Source organism: Lathamus discolor, chromosome 13 (genome assembly GCF_037157495.1).
Source record: "Lathamus discolor isolate bLatDis1 chromosome 13, bLatDis1.hap1, whole genome shotgun sequence".
In the NCBI taxonomy this organism is placed as follows: Eukaryota; Metazoa; Chordata; class Aves; order Psittaciformes; family Psittacidae; genus Lathamus; species Lathamus discolor.
This window is the reverse complement of record NC_088896.1, coordinates 9,297,133-9,319,274: the sequence shown is the minus strand read 5'-3', so window position 1 is coordinate 9,319,274 and position 22,142 is coordinate 9,297,133. Positions and strand designations below refer to the sequence as shown.

The 22,142-nt window shown below is 39.4% G+C and overlaps 1 protein-coding gene across 1 annotated transcript in view; it reads left to right on the top strand.

The window, feature by feature from the left end:
* SMURF2 (SMAD specific E3 ubiquitin protein ligase 2) overlaps positions 1-22,142 on the top strand; it is a 57,019-nt gene that overhangs the window by 15,973 nt on the left and 18,904 nt on the right. Inside the window, exons 2-5 of the mRNA XM_065694106.1 lie at positions 11,728-11,766; positions 13,341-13,449; positions 18,927-19,060; positions 19,834-19,899. Coding sequence (XP_065550178.1) covers positions 11,728-11,766; positions 13,341-13,449; positions 18,927-19,060; positions 19,834-19,899 — 348 coding nt within the window. The remainder of the gene's footprint in view (positions 1-11,727; positions 11,767-13,340; positions 13,450-18,926; positions 19,061-19,833; positions 19,900-22,142) is intronic.

The window sequence follows — 22,142 nt, the reverse complement described above, 5'->3', positions numbered from 1 at the left end:
AGGAAAATGTGATTTTACTTGGTAAGCTAGTATGCTGTTTAGCAAATAATTGTACTGGGGGGGAGCTGGGGTGGCACTCAGCGTTTGAGGTATCCAGGGAATAGTGTGCATAGGAAATGAATGTAAAGATTCCTCTGGAAAACTGGGTCTGCTCTTACCTTTTATGTGCAGCCATGTAAGAAATGGTAGAAATCAGAAGTGATATTTAGTATAATGCTTTGTGAGCGGAATTGCAAGAGGTGAAGAGTTTCTAGAGTGAAAGGCACCAGTGTAAATGGGAGCTTTTCATTTCTGTGTCCCCTCAAAATCCCCGTCGTGTCCACTCAGACTTTCTGAAGCTCATAACTTGGTATTTGAGATCAATGGAAATACTTGCATGCTCATGATGCTTGAAAGCTGTTCTGCCTTTGTTAGGTGCCTGGCAACAAAATATCCTCTAAGTTCTTGGAAATACCTTCCTGGTTTTTTATTCATCTGCTTTACTGCTGGGGGTGTTGATTCACAGTGTTATACTTTTTGCATTAATATAATCAGCTTTATACTCCTTCTTTCAGCCTCACTTGCTTCCCGTTATCTGTCTTAGTCTTCAGTCTCTGCTGCTTATTGTCTTCTGCTGTGTGCTCCTCTTTGCAGAAAAAACCTTGTCTTTTCACTGCTTGAACATTGCATCTTCCCAAAAGATTTCTGATGTAGTATTTTAAATTGCATGGTAAGCTGCTTTTTTTTGGCAAGATTTTTTATTTTCACATATTTGCAAGCTGTTTCATTGGAATCTCTTGATGTTTTGTTTCTTTAAAACCCCTTTTATATTAATTCTTTCAGTAGTATATAAGTCATACTGATTGGACTAAATAATTTAAGCAACTTGTGTAAAAATAAAGCAAAATGAGAAAAATGAGGCTTTAATATAAGTTGCTTTCCTTCTGTGGAAATAAATAGGATTGCTCATGCAATTAGCTCATCTCTGTTTAACAGCAGCAGCTTCTTAAACTGTTTGGATTTGTTCCGTAGAGCACATCTGTTTATACAGAGAAACTAAACTGAGTCTGTTCATCTTAAAGGACTGCAATAATTTAACTAAATTAGTTTATAAATTGTATAGTCTATTGATATACTTACCTCCTGCAGATGAGGCTTTGTGGCTGTCTGATGGGGGAAAAAAGACTGGACTGAGGTACATGAGAAATTTAATAATGTGTAAATGGTGATGTTGTCTTGGTTTCCATATGTACTCTCTTTAACAGCTGGCATTTTCCCCATTTCTATGGTATTGCGTTTCTGCAGATAGAGGTATCATCAGAGGCATAAGCGTAGTAACCAGGTAAAGGTGTGTGTAGAGACCACACATCTTTCTGCTGACCTTGTTATTTTTGGCAAAAGCCCAACTGTCAAGTTCCAGAGAGAGGCAGTTCCCAGAGCTGAAAGCATTCCACAAAATCCAATTTCCCCCCCAGAAATCAATGTAGGAACATTGCGCTGAAGTATTTCAACTACATTAAAGGAGGAACAGGCAGGATCCACATGTTATCAAGGAGACAGATCAGAATCCATGTCTGAAGTTGCAGATATCGATGATAATGAAGTGTATAAAGAGTGCATCACTCATATGTGTTCCCCCATATAATGTGATTTCAGTACATCAGGTGGAGTACCAAAACAAAATTGTGCTGAACTAAGCATTTAGGTTAAGGGTGGAGGATGCTTAATTAGTGACTTTTGCTGGTGTTAGTATCAAAATCATGATCCTTATAAACACTTTTAAAGTTTTATTAACTAGGGAATACTCTATGTAAAATTACTCAAATACTTCAGTTACATATTTGAAATGCTAGACTCTACTTTTCCCCCCTAACAAAAGTTGCCACCTTAGCAGTTGTGGTTTAGGAATTGTTTTTTATAAAGCGCCTGACAATCCTTTTGGCAGTGATGATCAAATTAATATTTACAGTATTTGGCTGGAGAGTGGCATGAGAGTTACCCATGAAGGGTAAATGACGTGCATGGTTTTGCTCTTTATGTGTGTGTGTGTGTTTCTTTCCCTTCCACCTCGTCCCAGAGCAGCCCCAGCAATAGCAGTGTCCCCCCAGGAACATGTCTGCAGCGGAGACAGAATTGTGAAGACTTCCTGTTTAAATCAAGTGTGTGGCTGTGGCCTGACAGAGATGGCAGCAGTCCTGCGGGCTGGAAAGCTGCTGGTATCTACAGTTCCTGACACCCAGGAGTCTGGGTTAGTTGCAGGTGCCTCTTGTCTGGAGCCCTTTTTAAATTCAGGGCATTTTTGTTGGTAATTAGATCATGAATTTCTTTTGTTGTTTCATCTACTCTGGATCATTCAGAGGGTGAAGAGGTTCACTGCAGTGAAACAAGTCTGAGGGATCTGCTTCTTGTTAGCGTGTTTTCCCCCAGAACGTTTTCAGAAGTGCATCAAATACACCAGGCAGAACAGAGCTGTAATTTGTTTCTTGTGTTAGCTTTTTTCCTCTCCACTGTTCCTGTCAAAACAAGCTGAGAAATAAATGGGTAAATTTCCATGTTACCTTGTTTTATTTACCCATCCTCACAGGAAGAATCCTGTGTTCTCTTAGTACATTGCAAGTTGATAAAGTTGAACTAATCACTCCTGTCTAAATTGGGTCTTGGTTAAAAACTACCTGCTGGGATTTCAGAGTTTGAGATAAGAGCACCCCCTTTTCTTTGCCTGAGCTCTTAAATACTATTTTATTCCAGTGTCTCTAGGATAATTGAGTTAATGCTCGTAATAAAGTTTATGTCCCTCACACTTGCATATAATAACCACCTCTGTAGGTTTGAGATTAGTTAATCCTGGTAATGCTACTTTAAATGTCAACTTTTTAAATTGTAATTATGTTTTTAATATTGCAGGAAGATTAAAAAAATTGCATCATACAGCAAAGATAACAGCAAAGGTGGTGGGTTCATTTCTCTCAATTGAGTTCTGTTTCCCACCCTGATTTTGTTTCCTGAAATACAATTTTGTGCTTACTCCAAGTGTGAGAAACAGAAGTGAGAACTTTGAAATCGGCCTGAAAATTGATCTTTGACTGCTGACCTTTAAGCTTTCTAATAGCTGTTAGTTTACAGCTATGTTGTTTCTCCCCAGCCCAACTGACCAGCATAGTATCCAATAGTCTTTGTAAGTGGTGTATATATGATGACTTCATGGTACAATAGTGGTTTTTCAGATGCTGGAAAATGGACAAGATGTTAGGGTTAGGCCATTTTGGAGCAGGGTGGAGAAGTGGAATTTCTAGTGTATGAAAGTTATGCATTAGAAACATCCTGGCTGGTCTGAGAGGCTCCATCCACGCTAAACCAGGAAATGCAAATATTCGCAATAGCCTTTGTTTTCTTAAAGTTTCCCATGTGTTACTTTTGCTTCTTTCTCACTGAGCTGTGAGTGATGCCCTAGCTTACACAGAGCCCTGGTGGGGATGGTTTCATCCTGTATTATTCAGGCTTCACTTGCATATTTGGTAGATAAGTTAAAATAAATGCAAAGCAAAAAACACCTGAAGCTTTTGCATCTACATATTCAACGTCAGTGGTTCCAACACGAATCTCCATTAAAAGACACTTGTAAACTTTAATGGTAAGATGCAGAATGCTTGGGGAGGGTTGCTACCTTCATTGCAAAAGAGGCAGCATAATTTCTTTCCTTTACCTTGACAGGCATATCAAATAAACTGGACGCATTAATAGAGTGGTGATGTGTGGCAGTAAGCCCATCGCTGAATGAATCTAGGAAATGTGAATGCATTGGTTGCATGAAGGAAGAATTCACTGGTGTGGAGGGTTTTGTGTTTTGTTTTACTTTTGGCTTGGAGTGGAATAAGGGAGGAGAAGTGGAAAAGGAAGCCTTTTGTTTACAGTAAAACAATACTGTGAAGTAGACATCATGATGTTAAACAGGAGTCTAAACATGGCAAATCTAGGCAGACTCCATCTGGCCGTGTCCACAAGTCGTTCAGATCAGACATCCCTAGCACAGGCTACTGGAGTCTTGAGTCACTGTCGTGTTGTCCCCCCCTTAGGAATTCAGAATAGCCTTGGAGAGTCTGTCCCAGAATTTTATTGTTACATGAGATGAATGATTTAGTGCCTTGACTGCTATTCAGTGATGCAGTGCATCTTCATTAACATTTCTTCCTTGATAAATGTGTGGTGTTTTCATTTTGAATGTTAATCTTTATGAGTTATATTACATGCAAATAATATGAGTCTAGAATTCTAAATCCAGTTGAAGCACAACCTCCTCTTATAGGCAGAATTTAATATAGTGAATCTGTCAGAAAGAAAAATGTGTTGTTTCTGTGTTAGTTTCTGGCGTATTTTGCAGTGGTTTAAAGTATACTGTATTATTAGGACATTTTTCATTTCTGGGTAATCCATATTGCTGTTTGGTGTTTGAACACAGGTTACTGTGGTTTGGTTTGTTTAGTCCCAGAGGAGTAGTTGTGATTTGTTGAGACACAGATTTCTGACAAGGGTTACAAGCAGGTGCACGTGACCCTTAGAAATGGGTTTCATTTTACATGCAGTGTATTAAGGATTTCGCATCTGGCTTGTGTTGGAAGTTAAACTTGGAGAAATGTGTTTATGGGACAATTTAGGATTTTAACCATTATTAAAGGAAATTCTTGTTAAAAGTGCTTTCCTAGTGCTGAGGTTATCCTAATACTTTAAAAGAGTTTATTTTAAAGCTGTCGGCCTTGTGTTTGGATGGCAGCCTTAGCAATAATGCTTTTATATGTCACTTAGAACTAGTGCTGAACATTGTTTTTCTTTTTTTCCAACTTGACAGGAATTTAGTATTTAACAGCACTTTAAGAGCGCTTAAAAAAATTCTGGCTGCTCCAGAGGGCAGTGCTTACGCTGCAGCTCTCTCCTGTGGCAGAGCCATGGATGCAGGGGATGGTGAAGAGTGTTTATGTTTAATCTAATCGAGCAGAGTATGTCTGAAATCAGCATCAGTTTGTCCTGTGGCCTTGGGTGAACTGAGCTTGCTTTTGTATGTCATACGGCACCTGCACCTCTGTGTGTGCTGCAGATATACTGGTCCCAGAAGAGGATGGTGTTTGGACTTTCAATTTGGGTACCACTGAATTTCACAGTAAAGAATTGGGGGAAATTATTGAACCTTTTTAAGAAGGGCATGGCAGCCTCTGTGTGTGTGTGCATGTTTGGTGCTAACTCTAGTTTAGAGCTCAGTAGGTTACTCCAAATTTCTAGTGCTTGGTGAGATCAGAGCAGCTGTCAGTAACAGAGCAGCCTGATAGCAGTTGTGAACACTTGCAAGAGAGATTCTTTTTCAGTGTTTTTATTCTGTGCTTCTGAGTATGCTTTGGGAAATAGGAAATAAAAACTCCATCCAAATGTTTAAGGGTTAAGACTCTGAAAACCTGAAGGGTGTTAGCTAGTTACTTTGGTGTCCTGATGGCAAAATCTGCTTTTATTTTCATACATATTATATATATGGAAAATTTTTAGTTTTAATAAAATATCAGGAACAGCAAAACGGACAGAAGGAAAACTACCTGTCTGCATTAAAATTAAATACGGGGGTGGGGGTGGGATGGGGTGTGTTTTGGTTTTAGAGCTGAAAAACTCCCAGGTATGGGGTGCACTTTTCCGGTGCAGCTGCAAGTTGCCATCGGAACAGGAGTCTGGCTCATGCTCCCTCCTTTGCAGCCATGTGCTTCTGCCACTTTGCATTACATCTATGGATGGTGTGACTGCAGGATAAGTCAGCGTAGCGCTTGGAGCCAGTGGCAAACCAATCCGTGTCCCCAGAAGGTTAATTTTCTGTTAAGCCAGTTGAGCTTCCTGATCTACCTCTCATCCATCTGATTGCTAGACCTGATTTAAGAGAGGAACAGCTGCAGGCCTCTTATTGTTAGGTGCAATATGAAACCTTCCAGCTCACATTGATCAGCGACTGTGCTGCTGCTCTCTTCCCCATTTCATGTTTCAATACCTTCCTCACTCAAAACCCTGCACTGTAAAACATGTGTTTGTTGGGTTTACCTGTCTTTGTGTGTCCCTTCTTGACGATAATCGATTGCAATGTTCTAAAATGTATAAATTTCATTAACTGAAAGTAAATTCTTAGTTTATGATCATGTTCTGTCACTTTGTTTATCTGCAGAAAAAACACCTTCAGAGGAAATGAAAATTGGAAGGAAATGAAAGCTTTAAAAAAAAATAATCCTCAGAGAGATTAATTGTAAAATAAAATTTAACGTGAGTAGTTGGGATAAAAAAAATTATTCCAAACCCTTGATTGAGGAAGTTATTACCTCAGCAGCTGTATCTGCAAATGTGCATGGCGTTATTTACAGCTTTTTGTTCGATGAATAGTTGAGGACCTCCTGTTTTATATCTTTCCATGTGGGAATTAGGCAGGTCCAAGGAGGGAATGCAAGCAGAAAAATACACGTTTCTCTGTAGCGTGCCAACAATGGAAGAAAACAGTAGGAATTTGTTAGAAAGGTTTAAAGTACTGAGCTCTCCTGCTGGAACCTGTGCATGGTGTACTGTTTGCCTGTTGTAAATGTTTTTCTCAACCAAATAAATAAATTCAGGAAGAGTTTTATACAAGGTGGAGAAAAGTACGTCATGTCAGCACTGGGTTCAAGCACCCCAAATGATTTCTGGGTCCCAGGGGCAGCCATCCGAAGGCGAGGAGGGGCGTGTGTGTGGGTTCGTTTGTCTCCCTCCCTCTCCCTCCCCCAAGCAGGCTCATTCCAATCAGCAGTGTAATTGGAATGCAACCACAGTCTGGAGGAGGAAGGGGAATTTTTGGCAAGGAGAGGCAGAGCAGTTGGGAGCTTTATTCAGATTAAAGCATAGACGACCATTCATTATCAGTACAACACACATTAGCAACAGCATAGCATTGTGTTTCTACAGCTGGGACTTATTTTAGTGATTGTATTGCACTGTGTGTTACATGAAAACAACTGGGATCTGATCACAAAAAGCAATGCTAATGGCTTTCATTAAAAGATGGTGTTTCTGTAGGGGGAAGAAAGACTTGTCTTCAAAATGAACTGTTGTGGTAAAAATTGATAGGCAGCCTGTTTTTCTCCTCGCTATCCCATGTGCTACATATGTTCTGGAACAAGCACTCTTTCTGGAGAGAACCCGTTGGGGAAAGAAAAGAACAACAGGAATTATAATGTTCAAACTGTTGGTTGGATGCACAAAGCTGAACTAGTTCTATGGTGATGACACATGAAAAGCTAGAAGATTAGAAAACGTAATCTTAGCTTTGGACCAGGCCTCTTTCCCCCCCCTATAAACTCGGGGCTGTCTGTTGATGCAGTACTGGTTGCTTATGGATGTCTGACATGAGATGGGGGGGTGTTTTCTTAAGTCGCTTACTGAATTTTAATGTGTTGGTTATGTGTTTGATATAGGTTGGAAATACAAGATCACTACCCTTAAATGGCCAAGTTTCCTATTTAAAGTTGCCTTCCTCAACACTCTAGGTCTGTTATCCAACAGCTGAAGGTCAATCATTGAAGTCTCTTAAGACATACTTAAGATGTGGTGATTCTGTGAAATCTCATGGATCTTTATCACTTTTTACTTGTTTTCATTGCAGGCCTCCTACAGTTATGTTCTGCTTTATTTCATATTCTTTGTGTTCTTCTTCCCTTTAGAATGCAGACCTTGTGTTATAGATGTACGTGTTAGTCTGAACTAAACATACTCTTTAACGCTTTCATAAATAGTGGCAATGTGTAACCTGGGATACCTTCAATGACAACAGTCTGATGTCATAAAAAGTTTAATTTTTCTGTAAGAAACGATTCCAAAGTAAGAAGCAGTTGTAATGAGTTCTTCAGTACCCAGCAAAGAGAGTAGGAAAAGTTCAGAAAATGAGAGAAATATTTATCTTCCTATAAAATTCACATTTTCAATAATCACATTCCATTCACTTTATGGGTTCAATTGATTATTTCATACCTCTCTCTAATTGCGTGTAAATTTCAATAGCTAACACATAAATCAGATTGCAGGAGTTGGAGGATAGTAAATATTTTGCATTTACTTGCAATGGTCAAATTATTTTTCATTCTGTGTCAGTCACTGGAGTAGTAAATCAGAAAAAGGAACTTGGCAAACGTGGTTCACTTCATTCCTATTTTTGAGTATTTGAGAACTATGTGAGCAAAGCTGTCAAGGAAGGAGACTAGGAAGCTTTACAATATGCTCTTTTCATGTTTCTGTGGCCTGACTTGAGTAGCATATGTTTGAATGAGATCATGAGGCACAGTAAAGAGATTTAATGAACGTATAGTATGTAAAAGTGATGTGCGTGTTTGTCTTGGCACGTATATATTGTTCTTTCATATTGGAATATTAATGTTCTCTTCTGTGTAGACTACCCAGGAAGTCTGTAACAAATACAAAACATAGCTATCCACTGACTCAGTGATACTTTGTAACAAATACTTAATATACGTATCTGTGCTAGAAGCCATTGATGTATTTTGATGATGCACTTATGGTACAATGCTCCCTCCCTCCCTTTTTGTTCCAAACCAGTGCTGATATATGCAGGCACTGGTTTGTATTCTTGTTTCTGAAAACCTTTTGTGCAAATTCAGCTTACGAGTTTTTGTTTTCAAAACAATTTAAATTAAAACAAGTTTTAAAGCACGCACATAACAAATAACCTTTGTCAGTGCCCTTGTGCCTCTAGAGGATCTATTAATGCTGCAACTGCGTAGATCTGATAATGATGTGGTTTTGGGTCCAGAACCATTAACGTTTTAACTTGGCTTTGTCAAGGGAAATAAATCTTGCCATGGTTCTTCCTGGTTTTTGACTCTTTAGCTCAAATTTGACATAGCATAGAGGCCTCAGAGATAATTAGGTCCCGTGAGTTTTCTGAGAATCATTGCCTGGATAGAGAGGAGACCCTAGCAGTGACCTGAAATGGGAGGAAAAAGCTGCAGCAGGAGATCCCGTGTTGCAAGACCACTGGAGAGCCTGCGTTGGAGAGTGTCTGTCTAAAGGCCCTACCAGTGGGAAAAGCCTCAGCTATAGCTTTCAATCAACCATAAAACATAAATCCATAGGAAACCAAACTTCCTTAGTTTTTATTTTCGAGGAACTATTAATCAGTTGGTTATCAGAATATTCAGAATAGGTTATAATACAGTGTTGAAGCTGTTAGAAAAGTGGAGCATAAACTGGTACTTTTCACACCAGTGGGAAAAGTTTTGATCAAAAAAGAGTCCTGAGATAGATGAGAGTTCTGTGCATGGACAAGACTGTTTCCCTTAGAACGGAGCTGATGCCCCTGAGACCTGGGCTTTTTCACCTAGAAATACCTGGCAGAGAAGGTGTTGTTAATGGAAGATTTTTCAGCATCTCTCCTGTTTTGTTAACCTGACAAAGCCAGAGTGGGTTGACATCTGACTTCCCTTAAATGTGGTTACTAGAGAAGAAATCTTGAGCCAAAAATACTAGTTTGTTCACTCGTGGCTAATTGTTGGGGAAACGGTTATTAGTCTGTATGTTGTGTGTGTGCCCAGTCTTATAAAAATGAGACTTTGGCTAAATCCCACTGGCAGGCTTGCTTTCTATTTTGAAAATAAGTGTTTATAATTAGTTAACCTTGCAATTTGTCTCTCAAAAGATTAGTCAAACCTCTTTATTTTGGACATGATACAGTTTCAAAACATGCTGTATGAATTTTGACTTAGCGATTGGATTTAAAGTCTTCAGCTTCACTTGACGCTTCCTGTTTCTTATAATGGGTGAAATTGTGCAAATAATTGTATCTTTGGGGAACTTTAAAACAGTGGCCATCTATGTAAGCATCTATTTTACCCTTAAGTTTCTCACCACTAGATGAAAGTTGGCTGATGAGCTGTAACCTGTTTCAGTTCTTGGGCTGAGTGGTGTATGTTGACAGCTCAGGCTGAGCATTTTCTTGGTATAATAGAATCTCAACTGCAGAAGCATTTTTCTAAGTTTATCTTATCTGTTTCTGTACTGTATTCTAAGCTGGTATCAATTGTATGGGTAGGGTAGACTTTCAATTGCTGGGCACATGGAAGTCTTCAGTGGCTGTGGATTTTTATTACACCATTCTAAGGATCTTATTTGAATGTTTTGTGGAGGAGGCAGTGATGTGACAATCTGTTTCCCATACATGCTTGAACTCCAGGTATCAGAAATACCTGAGATGTTTGGCTCTCTGTAAATCATTAATAGGTGTCCCTTTTTGTTTTACGGAGGACTAAAACTCATTATAGGATTTTAAATAGGTTTTACAGTGCTGCATTCCCATGGAAAGCAGTTTCACTAAAATCAACATCTTTATGAACATAAAAATTGGGAAAATAATTCCGTTGATTTTAGAACAACATGCAGCTTTATGCTAGCATGCAGAACGATGCAGGGTGGTGCCTTCTGCCCTGATCCTGGAAATCTCCATCAGAGTGCTCATGGACAACCTCTGCTCTGCTTCTTATTTGGGCAGATGCTGTAAAAGAAACTGGAGAATGTGCAGCACTGCAGGATCACTTTGAGGATGTTCTATGGAGAAAGCATGAGCAGTTTTGTCTGGTTTGAGGCGGTGTCTGTGGGATGCGGTTATTGGATGCACTTTTCTGTCTTTGCATTTCCTGGTAGTAATAAATACTGGCAATCTCATAGAAAAAATATCCACAGGGATCCTACAGTGAGGAGTCTTGCAGCATTGATCCCGACCAGATACCTCTTCCTCCTTCCCTTCTTTTCCTTTTTGTGCTAGCTGTGGGAATTCATGCTTCACTCAATACGCAAGAATCCTTGTGTGTTATCAGTAAATATTTTAATGTTTCACAGGGGAGTCTGGTATTTCCTACTTACTAAACCTGTGATAATAGATAAGTATATGTCGTTGAACAGTGGTGTGTTTTGTGAGAAGTCTTCGATGTGTACCTTGGCATCCTTGTATCTGAGTTGTCCTTTTGACCTCTTATTTATTGATTTATTTTATTTCTTTATTACTTACTGTGTTCTCATAGAGATGATTTTCCCCTTGATATTTTTAGTTGACAAATACAAATGTTCCTTCCTTTTTATTTTAAACAAAAGAGACTGAAATAGTTACTAGCTTCTACAAATAAAAACATTATCTTCAGAGCCATCAGACCTCTCGCATTGGAAGTTAGTCTACTCCACCCAAATGTTTTTCAGGTAAAAACGTTTATTTAGTTACCACTCAGGGGAACAGAAAATCCTGAAGTGCCTAATGCAGTTTCTTATGGTCAAGGAAGCTTTTGCTGGTCTGTAGAACTGAACATAATATCCTGCTTGTGTAATGCCATTAATTTTTCTAGCACAATGTTTTGTGCCACTGTTTGCTGGGCTAGTTAGACATGGTCCAGTTCCCTCACTTGGTGTAAACACAGAGTTGGCAAAAGAATTGAGGGGGAAAACAATTGCATGTGAAACTATTGCCTGAGGATAGCACCACCATATCACTTGCACTGTAATCTACCTGAAGGTGAACTGCCAAAAGATGATACTTCTGGCTCAGCTGCTAGGACTTATTTTACCTGACAATATAAATGATGCAGGAGCACAATTCGTTCATGTTCACTCATTTTGGGCAGGATTTTCTGGACTGCTGGACAGGTAAAGTAATTTTTTAAAGTTGGGAATCAGTGACTTAATCTCGTATTTCTGTTTTTCTTGCAGTACTGTGTGCAAAAAACTTGGTGAAAAAGGATTTTTTCCGTAAGTAGCTGTTAAAGTTTTTATACACAGGATATATATTCTGCAGGTTCTGTACATCAGTGTTTGCACGTGATTGTTGTATTAAGATATTTGCATTAAGGGGGTGGGAGCTTTCAGGTTTTCACATCATTTTATTTCAGGGCTTCTAATTTTTTCTTAAGTGACAGTTGTTACAGATACATAATAATAATTAAAACCCTGACACACTCTCCCTGGTTTTGGTGGGAGTGGGAAACAAATTTGCTCTCTCAGGCAAATTACATGTTTTTCAGTTACACATATTTATTAAAAATGTTTTTCATACAAGAACTTTCTGTCCAGCAAACAGAGGTACATCTTAATTAGTATGTCATAATACTTACCTCCTCTGACATTAGGTTTTAATTAATTTTAATAATGTTTTGAAAGAAGTGCTAAGAGGTGGATGAAGGAGGCAGAAAGGAATGTTATTGGCTGTGTAAGCATGCACACACACATCACCTGCCTGCTGCCTCCCAGTTGGGATCGGGCAAAATTCAAAACATCAGACCAGAATATGGAAAAGAACTTGAAGAAGGGATGATACAGATTTATATTGGAGTTTGTGATGCTTCTAAAACTTGCTTTATATCTGGATTTTTGTATTGGTGTAAGTTTCCAGGTGTTTAACAGTTTAATAATACCTAAATACCTAAAAATACCTCTCAGGATTTGAAATCTGTGATGCCCTTCTGTGCAGAAGCACAAATCACAAGGTCCTGTTCCTCCCCTTCCTCACATGCTTTGCCTGACACTTGTCTTGAGCCACTGCTGCTTCACTGACTCCATCTGAGTCACTTGAGGAAGTGGAACTGGTGCAAAACTTGTGCTGCAGAAAATGTGAATAATGTTTCACCACCTTAGTTCTTTCAGCTGACTCCCTGGGCACTTGGGTGAGGAGTTAGAATGAGGGGAAAAAAGAAATAAGACTGCATGACTTAGGGGCATTAGTGGTGGGACCGTCCCTTTTGGTGTCAGTTGCAGTCAAGCTAATTGTAGACTGTTCTGGTCCTGCTTCTTTCCCTCCCTCAGCTGCCTAGTTTGTCACCATCTTTACACTAATTTTTGTTGAACCTGTGTTCCGTGTTTCCAAGGTACTAAGCTGGCAGAAAAAGAAGTAGAAAGCAAAGTGGACCTCAAAAGCAAGAATAACCTGTTATAGGTGATTTTCTGTAGTACCAGTAGCAACCAAAAATCATTATTTTAATTAATCCTAGAAATAAGAAGAGCATAAATCTATTTTCTCTGCCTTTTGCTGAATACTTTGTATGATGAGAATTTACTCAGTCCTAAATCACGAAGATTAAGGTGTTCAGAATATTTTTTCCTTCATGCTTGACTTGCACAGCTTACTCTGTATCAGTGAAATAAGTTGCTAATTTAGTAATTTCCTGTGTTTAATATGTTATATTATTCCCATTCATTAAACATGGCCCTCATTTAGGAATAAAGGCAATTTCAAATAAAATATTTTACTTTTTTAAAAGTAGTGGAGTGATACAAGACTTTAAAACATCCTGATCCGCTTGCTAATTTTCTTCTTTTCCTTCTCTTAGGACTTCCTGATCCATTTGCTAAGGTTGTGGTGGACGGATCTGGCCAATGCCATTCTACAGATACTGTGAAGAATACACTTGATCCAAAATGGAATCAGCATTATGACCTGTAGGTGGTAACAGTGATAACCAAAGGTTTGAAGTGAAATCCTCTAAAGTACACAGAAATTGTCAGATATTCATAATAATGTCCTATTTACAGCTAGGAAAATATCCCAGAGTTTATTAAAAATTATTTATTAAAAATAATCCTTTCCCTCTCAAAATTTTCTTCATAATAATTTAAGCCTTTTTTTGTCTTGCGTATTATTCATTATTCAGTGGAAATGTATTTCCATTGATAAACATCAGTCACTTAGTCTTCAGTTCCTATTTAAAACAGCAGTGAAATATTAGATCTCTTTGATACAACAACTCACTGCCTGACTTTCAAGGTAGCTTTTTACTGTAGTATACCTGATGTCAGGTCTCAGGTTCTCATCTGGACCAGATATTAAGATAATTAACTTTTGGGGGGGAAGAGGAATAAAATAAGCACCTAATGGCAAACCTCATAGATTACAGAACTTGGTCTGTCTTCTCATCAAACCTAGGAAACACTAGGGTTTTAAAGTTCTTAATGTTGACCCTAACAACACACCATTGCATGGGAACTCTGGTCTCTGCCTTACGATGCTCCCACCGTTACAGGAAATGCTTTGCACACCAAGCGTGACGGATGGAGTCTCAGTGGCAGTGTGCCTGCTCCTGCCACCACACAGTGTAGGAAAGCAACCAGAGGAAGGTGCAGTTACGTGAATTTTATTAAAAGAAAACTCCTGCTTGGTTTTTTCCTACCACGAAGATTTCTGTCAGTTTTTAAATAACTGACAGGCCTGTGTACAGTAAAACTGTCTCTTGGTTGTGTTGGGCTGCTTGAAATGTCCCCCAGCCTGGAATTTGTACAGCACGTTAACACTGCTGCTAATTAAGTGTCTCATGTATCATGTGATAACATATGCAAATGGCACAGTATGATGGATCTGTTGTGATGTGTTTATGCATTGATGTCTGAATGAAGTTGCTAATTCCAAAGGAATTTTGTGGCTTGCTAACTTGATTCAGCGTAATAGATAGTCTGTTGTATAAGATTTTTTAAAGACTTCTGCAGTTACAAGGAACAAAAAAAAAGGTTTTGCTTTTGCCTTATGTGGTTCAGATCGTAGTGTGAAAGGAAGCAGTTGAATTAGTTGCTCAGATTCTTCAGCCTAGATGGGTGTGTGAAGGGGGGTGGGAATCTGGGAGGTTTTCAGAAAGAAATTGCCAAATAGTTGCTGTCTAGATGCAGTTTAATGTCAGTAGAATACTGCCCTGGATGTATTCCCCTTCCTTATTTTCAGTCTTGTGTTTTCCCTATTGTTCAGGCTTTTCCTCAAAGCTCTGAATAACCAGACTTTCTCATGTTCAGAGCATTTAAACACTACCTAACCATCAGTTCTGAAACTCAGTGGATACCCTTTTTCTCTTCTTTCCCTTTCCTTTTGTTCTGATATCCTAGATCTGCTTCAGCCTTCCCAGGCTTACCTGTGCCCTTGAGCCTACTCCAGTCCTCCCCAGCACCCTCTGCCCTTAAGGCATAGCAAGTCGTTTGGTCTATTTATTTTAAAAAGACATTTGTACCATGAGCTCCACCAAAACCTGGTCCTGGTCCTGGCTTGACTCTGTGCCCTTCAGATCTGCACCCCAGGCTCTGGCATTTCCTTCTGTGTTGTACCTCTCAAATGTAATCTCACGCAACTGTAACTCCTCCTCTTCCCAGAATCTCACTGCAGGTTCTAGTGCTGCTTGGTACCTTCACATTCTCAAGTCCCTGTGCTCCCCTGGCAGAATCACCTTTCTCCCCTAACCTTCCAGCTCTACTTTACCTAGTTTTTGCTAATGATCCTGGATTTTTCTCAGGGAGGGAAGTCAACAGCTCTGCTTAGAGCTGGTTTAGACAATCCTGTCCTAGATTTGACTCTTAAATTGCTGTCAGGCAGCTCTTTGCACAAGCTTTGCCCTCTTGACATGGTTGTTTAGACCAGTTTGATGCCCTTTGCATTTAGGTTGAAATAATTTCTGAGTCATGTTTGTAGATCTGGCCGTGCCAGCTCAAGTACATCAGACATACAAGTCTCTCCTGAACTTCTTAGGTGGGTCTGTTAGGAACATCTGGAGTAGAAGCCTGCTTTGCTTGTCGTTTGCTTGATGCAGCTGCTTTTACAGTGTCTCGTAGGCTCAGCTCAGCATTGGACTGTGTAGCACTGGAGAGGAGAAAAGAGCAGCCAGTCAGTGCCACGTGTCTATGCTATGTTCCTGTCTAAGCCACAGCCTCTGACTGGTTCTCTTGTGACTGTCCAAAGGCTCCAGCACTCTTCAGTTGCTACCAAAGATGAGAACAATGGCAGGGTGAAGGGAGAAAGAAGAGAAGAAAATTGGGGTGGTATTTTTTGTTGTCTCTTCACACCCTCTTCCCCTCCAAACTGAAGAGCTCATCTCTCAAAGCATAACCATTTATTAGAAAAACTTCAGAAATGGGAAAATGTAGAAACAAATGGAGTAATTTGCCCAGGTTGTAAAGAGAGCCTGTGTGACAGCATGGATTAGAAATAGGGAATTCTGGCATCCAAGCCTGAGTTCATACCTCTTGATGTTACATTTTTCTTTCTGGAGGGAGTACATCTGGCTTGGGATCAGGAAGAGGTGTGTTTTTTCAGGAATATTTTTTTTACACTTTCTTCGTTCCGCTTCTCTTGTATATAATGCATGTATAATGCCATGGGGATGAAAAGTCATTTGATATCAAACCTTCCTGAGTGGTACATTGCCTCAGGAGGAAATACCACCTTGGCAAAGATAATTTTAGTTAGACAAAGTACCAGTTGTCTCTATGCTTTAAATTTTGATTGAAATTTTAGGGGGTTCCAGTGTGGCGTGTACTTGATTCTTGTTTAGAAGTGCTAAGAGTGCTGATTTTCCCTAAGATTTCCAAACGCACAGTTCTTATTCAAAGTCGAATGTTGTAGATTCGGGATATATGTGAGTTCAAAAATACATATGGAAATGGAATTTCCAGGTTTCCATTTCATTAATCCAGTTCCTGTTATCTCTGAAGTAACAAAGCTGTGAAATAGACATTGCTGATAGGGTTGAGTAAAAGAAAAAGCCCCAAGAACTTTAATTGTGAGGAGGAATTATGAGAGGGCATCCATCAAAATGAGGGGGATGTGGTGTTTGTTTCTCTTGGGTTTCTTTTTTCTAAACTCATTTTATTTTTTGGAGCATTCTTTTTTAATAACAAATACAATTCCTAGCGCAGGCTTTTATGTTGGAACCTTATTGCCAGATGATGTAAAACAAATGTAACTTCTCCAGCGAATGAATTGGAAATGACAGCTTGTCCTACCGTCACTCTTGAAATGCAACCATGTATTTTCATGCCTGAAATTATGCAGATGAAACATGTTGCTATAAAGCCAACCAGCAGTTACTGAGCTATTTCTTTTCTTCCTTTGGAAAAAAAACCAAGACATCTTTATTTGGAAAATGCAGCTTGTCTTCCTTACTTCTTTTAAATGTGTGAACCAGTCAGGTTTTCTGATGCAAAAACCATAGCAGGTTATAGCAGTCATATAGAAGTCCTCACCTGTTTGGTATGGATGGCTTACTGTCTGCATCTCAACCATGAGAACCTCACCCTGAAATGTTGCAGTAATTCTTGGAAACTGTGTTGTATATTCAGCTGTTCTGCATATTATTCACACTGTTCTGTTATGAAATTGTGTTTAACCATATACCTTTGACTTTTTTAAAGCAACAAGGAAAACTGGAAAATTCAAGACAGGTCATAAGTCTTTATTTTTAAGTGCACCTAACTTGTTCTCATAAGAATTTATTTTAATTACATGAAACATTGTAGACTGCAACTGTGCACGTGAATTTCCATCTTCATCTTTCGTTTCTTTATGCAAAACTGGCATTGTCAAGGTTGTAAGGCCAAAAATCTGACCTATATAATGCAATCAGTCTACTGTCACAAAACTTGGGGGGGGGGGGAGGGGGGTGGGGTGTGTGTGACGTTTGTGGTTTGCTTGGGTTTGTTTTAAATGTGCACTGGTTATTTTAAACTCTGCTCATGGGTATGTGCCTACAGTTAGGCTTTTCTGTCTTCTTGGGTCAGTCCCTGTCTGCAGGTGGGAAAAAGAAGATAAGTTCTGCTTTTTGAAACAGGAAAAAAGGGGAGAAGTGTTAATTGAGAACTTGCCTCATCACAGCTGCAATTTTAAACCATGAGAGTTAGTTCAATTATTTGGTTTGCCAACCTTGACAGTATCATTTCTATCTTTATGAAACTATTAAGATGTCTTAAAGCCGATCAAGTCTCAGTCAACTGGGGAGTCGTGTTTACATGTTGGTTGAGTGAGTTTGATCAGTTTTCCTTCAAAACCAAGAAAACCCACTTGGGACTATGCTGCAGAATGTCACAATTTGTGGTCTGGGAAGGGAGAACTAAAAGCATTTCTTGGGATCTAATCCATAGTTACAAATTCATTTTCCTCTGTTTGAAATAACTGTAATAATTCAGTATTGACAATAGCTCCTTTATTTTAGGTGTTTTGAAACTGTCCTCTGGAGGTGCTGAAAACAAAAACTATCTCACACAGTAATTGTTTGTGAAGAGCAAAGCTTCAAACAAAAAAGTAAAGATAAAACAGCCTGCAGTGTCCAGGTGTCCCCAGGTCCATGCAAGGCACACCTAGGTTTTGCAAAGCTTTTCCATAGTGATGCTGCAAGGAGGCAGCCCACATGTGAGCAGGAGCCAGGAGGGGAATGTGGCACATCTCACCTAAAATACTGTATGAACTTGTTGTCATGGGTCACATTCTTACTATAATGTATGTTACAAACAGTGCCTTTCTGAGCCTTTCTTAATAGCAAATTAGCTTCCTAAAGATTCGTTAACTGCAGATGTGTAACTAGGTTTGCCTTATATTTTCCCTGAGTGCTCAGAATAGCTCTAAAAGAGAGTGACTTGCATTGCTAGTGGTTGGAAGTTTAGCCTGAAAAGCAGCAGCAGATGAAGAGCTGCACATGGATCCTGAACCGATAGTTTCTGTCCTGGCATTTGACCTGCTCTGCCTGCTAGCGCTGCTCACAAACATGCTGCCATGAGCATTGCTGTTCTCTGTGGTTAGGCTGAGCATAGGCATGAATCTAAGCATGTTTTTAGCTGCTTGAAGAAATACGGTCACTGGGCCAGCCCACGGTCTGTTCATGTTACTGTTTTAAACAGATTTAAGTAGACTTTGGATTCACGTGAATGCCTTCTTCCAGAATCAGGATTTTAGATTAGCTTGTATTCAAGTAAACTCCTTCATAAGACTTGCTTTCATTCAAGTGTAGTGTGTGCGTCTTATCTGAAGATGACTTACTCTCTCTGCCAATACAGTGTGTGTTAAATTTTAATGTCATGGTGGATTATCTTTTTTCCCCCTAAGGTGATTTCTGGAGCATCTTCAAAGTATTCAGTAAGTACCATTCACAGTTCTGTTTTTCCACATTTTTCAGATACATTGGGAAATCAGATTCAATAACAATCAGCGTGTGGAATCACAAGAAAATTCATAAAAAGCAGGGAGCTGGTTTTCTGGGTTGTGTGAGACTTCTTTCAAACGCAATCAACCGCCTTAAAGACACTGGTTGTAAGTAAGCCAAAGATTAGAGTTTGTTCTCTTTCAGCCCAAACTTTTCATGCACAGGCTTTTGAAGAGTGACACTTATTTGGGTTTTTTATAAAGCTTGTATATTCTGACGGGTTTGGTAGTTTGTAATGGTGGTTTGTGTCCAAGGATAGTACAAGTAGGATAGAGAAGGTAAATTACTACTGGCTTGTTTCAGTGCCTTTGCCCTGTTACCATAGACAGTGGTAATGTCAGTGCCGCAGTCTGGTTGTGGAGTGTCAACACTGAACTTAGTGTGTTGGAATTCCAAAGGAAGACAGATTCTAATTGCCTTCAAATTGTCTTTTTTATTACCTTCAGAAATGCAAGTCTTAAGGGATAAACAAAAGGACAAATTTATATTGAAGCCACATTTGTAGTTTAAAAATTAATGGGCCTTCAAAATTAATTAGTAAATTTTATCATATTAAGTGCTTTATAATACTTTGAGCACTTTGTATCTACTTTTCAAAAGTTAATTAAAATGTAAGATGCTGTTTTCTCATTATCTGAATGGGTGCCATTTACTGCTGAGCTAAATTTGGTGCACTGTGATGGAAAAGTAGTGCTTGGCTACCTAGATAATCAAAAAAGAAGAAAGTGACATGCTGGTAGAGAAGCATTGTGATTTTTACCTTCTGTAATAGGTTCTTAACTGTCTTACACTAGGCTGAATTTTGTTCTGATGGTACTTCAGTGAGCCTTTCAAAGGCAGCAAAAGACTGTGTGATTTACACTGTGTCCTTGTTCCGTAGATCAGAGATTGGATCTGTGCAAGCTTGGGCCAAATGACAATGATACTGTTAGAGGACAGATAGTAGGTAAGTAAGGGGTTTATATTTTTGTTCTCTTGCAGCTCAATAGTAGCTGTAGAGATACCCTTCCTAGATGTCAATTTTGCGTACTGGTTTTCCCCCCTCCAAGTTCAGTGTCTAGTGCCAGAGCTGTTTGGACCTCAGGCTGGAAGGGTGTACGTAGAGAATGAAAACAAACAACAAAATACCCCAAACCACTAAAAAAAGCCAAACAACCCACTTCCCGCCCCCCCCCCCCAAGTGTTGAGACAGATAAGACCATAGATAGTGTGAAATTTATTTATAAAGTTTTTAATGTCACTGTAAAGAATGGTGACAGTTTGAGCCTGAACTCCCTGTGAAAAACTGACTACAAATTCTTGGCCATGGAGAGTTCCAGCAAAGCTGTGCTTCCTGTAGGCTTTGCGAAAGGATGAAACATCTTGCTGCAACAGGAGTGAATTGCTGTCTGGGATGACTTGCTCAATTTATTTTGTGTTTTCACGGGTTATTAACAAGTCTGTCACCAGCCTCAGTGGCTGTTCTTTGTCATTCTGCAAACTCATAAACCTTAAATAACTTAAGAATTTAAAAGAAGCTGGCAAATTGAAAAGCAAGTATCCACAAACAGCTTCATAAGCACTCTCTTTTTGGTGCATTGTAAGTTGTTTCAGAAGGCAGCTTAGGAAGTAAAAGAAAAAACAAATATAGTTGATCAGGATGAGGAGGTCTTTATGACAAGATGTTAATGAGAATATTTGGACTTGGGGAGGGGAAGAAAAGTGAGTTTGCATGCTCAGCTTTATGTTCAGTTCCTAGTTCAAGTAATATCCAACCAGCATTCTTGTTTTGTCAGCCAGGGAAACTGTTGAAATACCAGTCAGCAAATAAGGGCTTCAGTGCATTCGTTTGCTGTCCTCAATATGTTCTGTTGAATAATACCTAGGACTTCACCTCTTTATGTTGCTTTAACCATCTCTCTAGCACCTTATCTTCAAGTGTTTTATTAAGGTGAGTTAGGTGGCACAGGAGAGTCAAATGATGATGAAAATGTGGAATCCTAAGTGCATTGCCAACACTTCAGACTGTTCTTGAATATTAAATTTTCTATGTGAGCTTGCACAGAAGAGTAAAGGATAAAACAGTCATTTTTCTAGAGTGCATATATTGGAGGTTTGGTTTGCTTTTTGGTTTTTCTCCAGTATAGCAGTCCCCTGCTCATCGTACAATCTTGTTTGTGGAGTTCCTTTTAAGAGGAGCTTGTTCAAGGTCTGCTGCAGCAGCAGAGATCCACTGCCCACAGCAGCCCTTCAGACATGACACTGCAGGGACTGTACCCTCACACCATGACGTGCTCTCATGCTGCCCTCCAGAGTATGCAACATGCATCCTTGTCATCATGGCTTGAGAATGCTGGCGTTATTTAAACAAGCAAAAGAAACCCAAGGAACACCCCAGAGCAGAAAGGTCTCCAAGCTATTGGGATGCCAAATGGGATGCCTGGGGCAAATACAGAGCAGTGTGGGCATGGCAGATACACTTCTGGTTGTCAGAGATAACTAGTCAGCAGTGCAGGCATAAACTAGACTGACCAGTTGGCTTAACCTGATGCGATCCTGAAAAGTGGTGTAGCCACAGCAGCATCAGCTCTGTTGGCATGCTGCTGGGGCTGTCCCTCCTTAGCAGGAGCTGCTGGATTGTGTGTTGTACCTAGCTTACAGTAGAGGCTGAAAACAAATCTGTATGTTCTGCTTTCTGGGGTTACTATTAGAAAGGTCAGGTTTCCTCAGTCATGGCTTTGATTTAATTTAATGCATCCTTGGTAAGATTCTGGAGACTCCTGTCTCTTTTTATTTAGATTGTTGCTATTAATGTCTTTATATTTTAATCTTTCTTCACTAGTGCATTGTTGAATGGGTGAATGAGCCTGAATAAAACTAGGCAATTCTACTGCAGTAGTTACATAGTGGAGAAATCTTGAAGAAAAGTAAGCAAAAAGATAGAATAAGTTAGAAATATACTCTCAGTCCTTCTAATGATAAACTGGCTTAAATTAAGAGGCTGTGGAAGATTGGAAAACAATATTAAAATGTAATTGATACCTTCAGCAGATGATAACCTTACAGCTCAAGTGCACAGTGGGTATGCCTTTTAAACTTGGGCCAGGGAGCAAGGGGAGCTTCATCTGTAATACCTGGGGGTCTCTTCAAAGGGGGGAAGAAAAGGGGATGATTGTGAGTAGTGGATGCAGAGGGCACCACAGTGTCTTA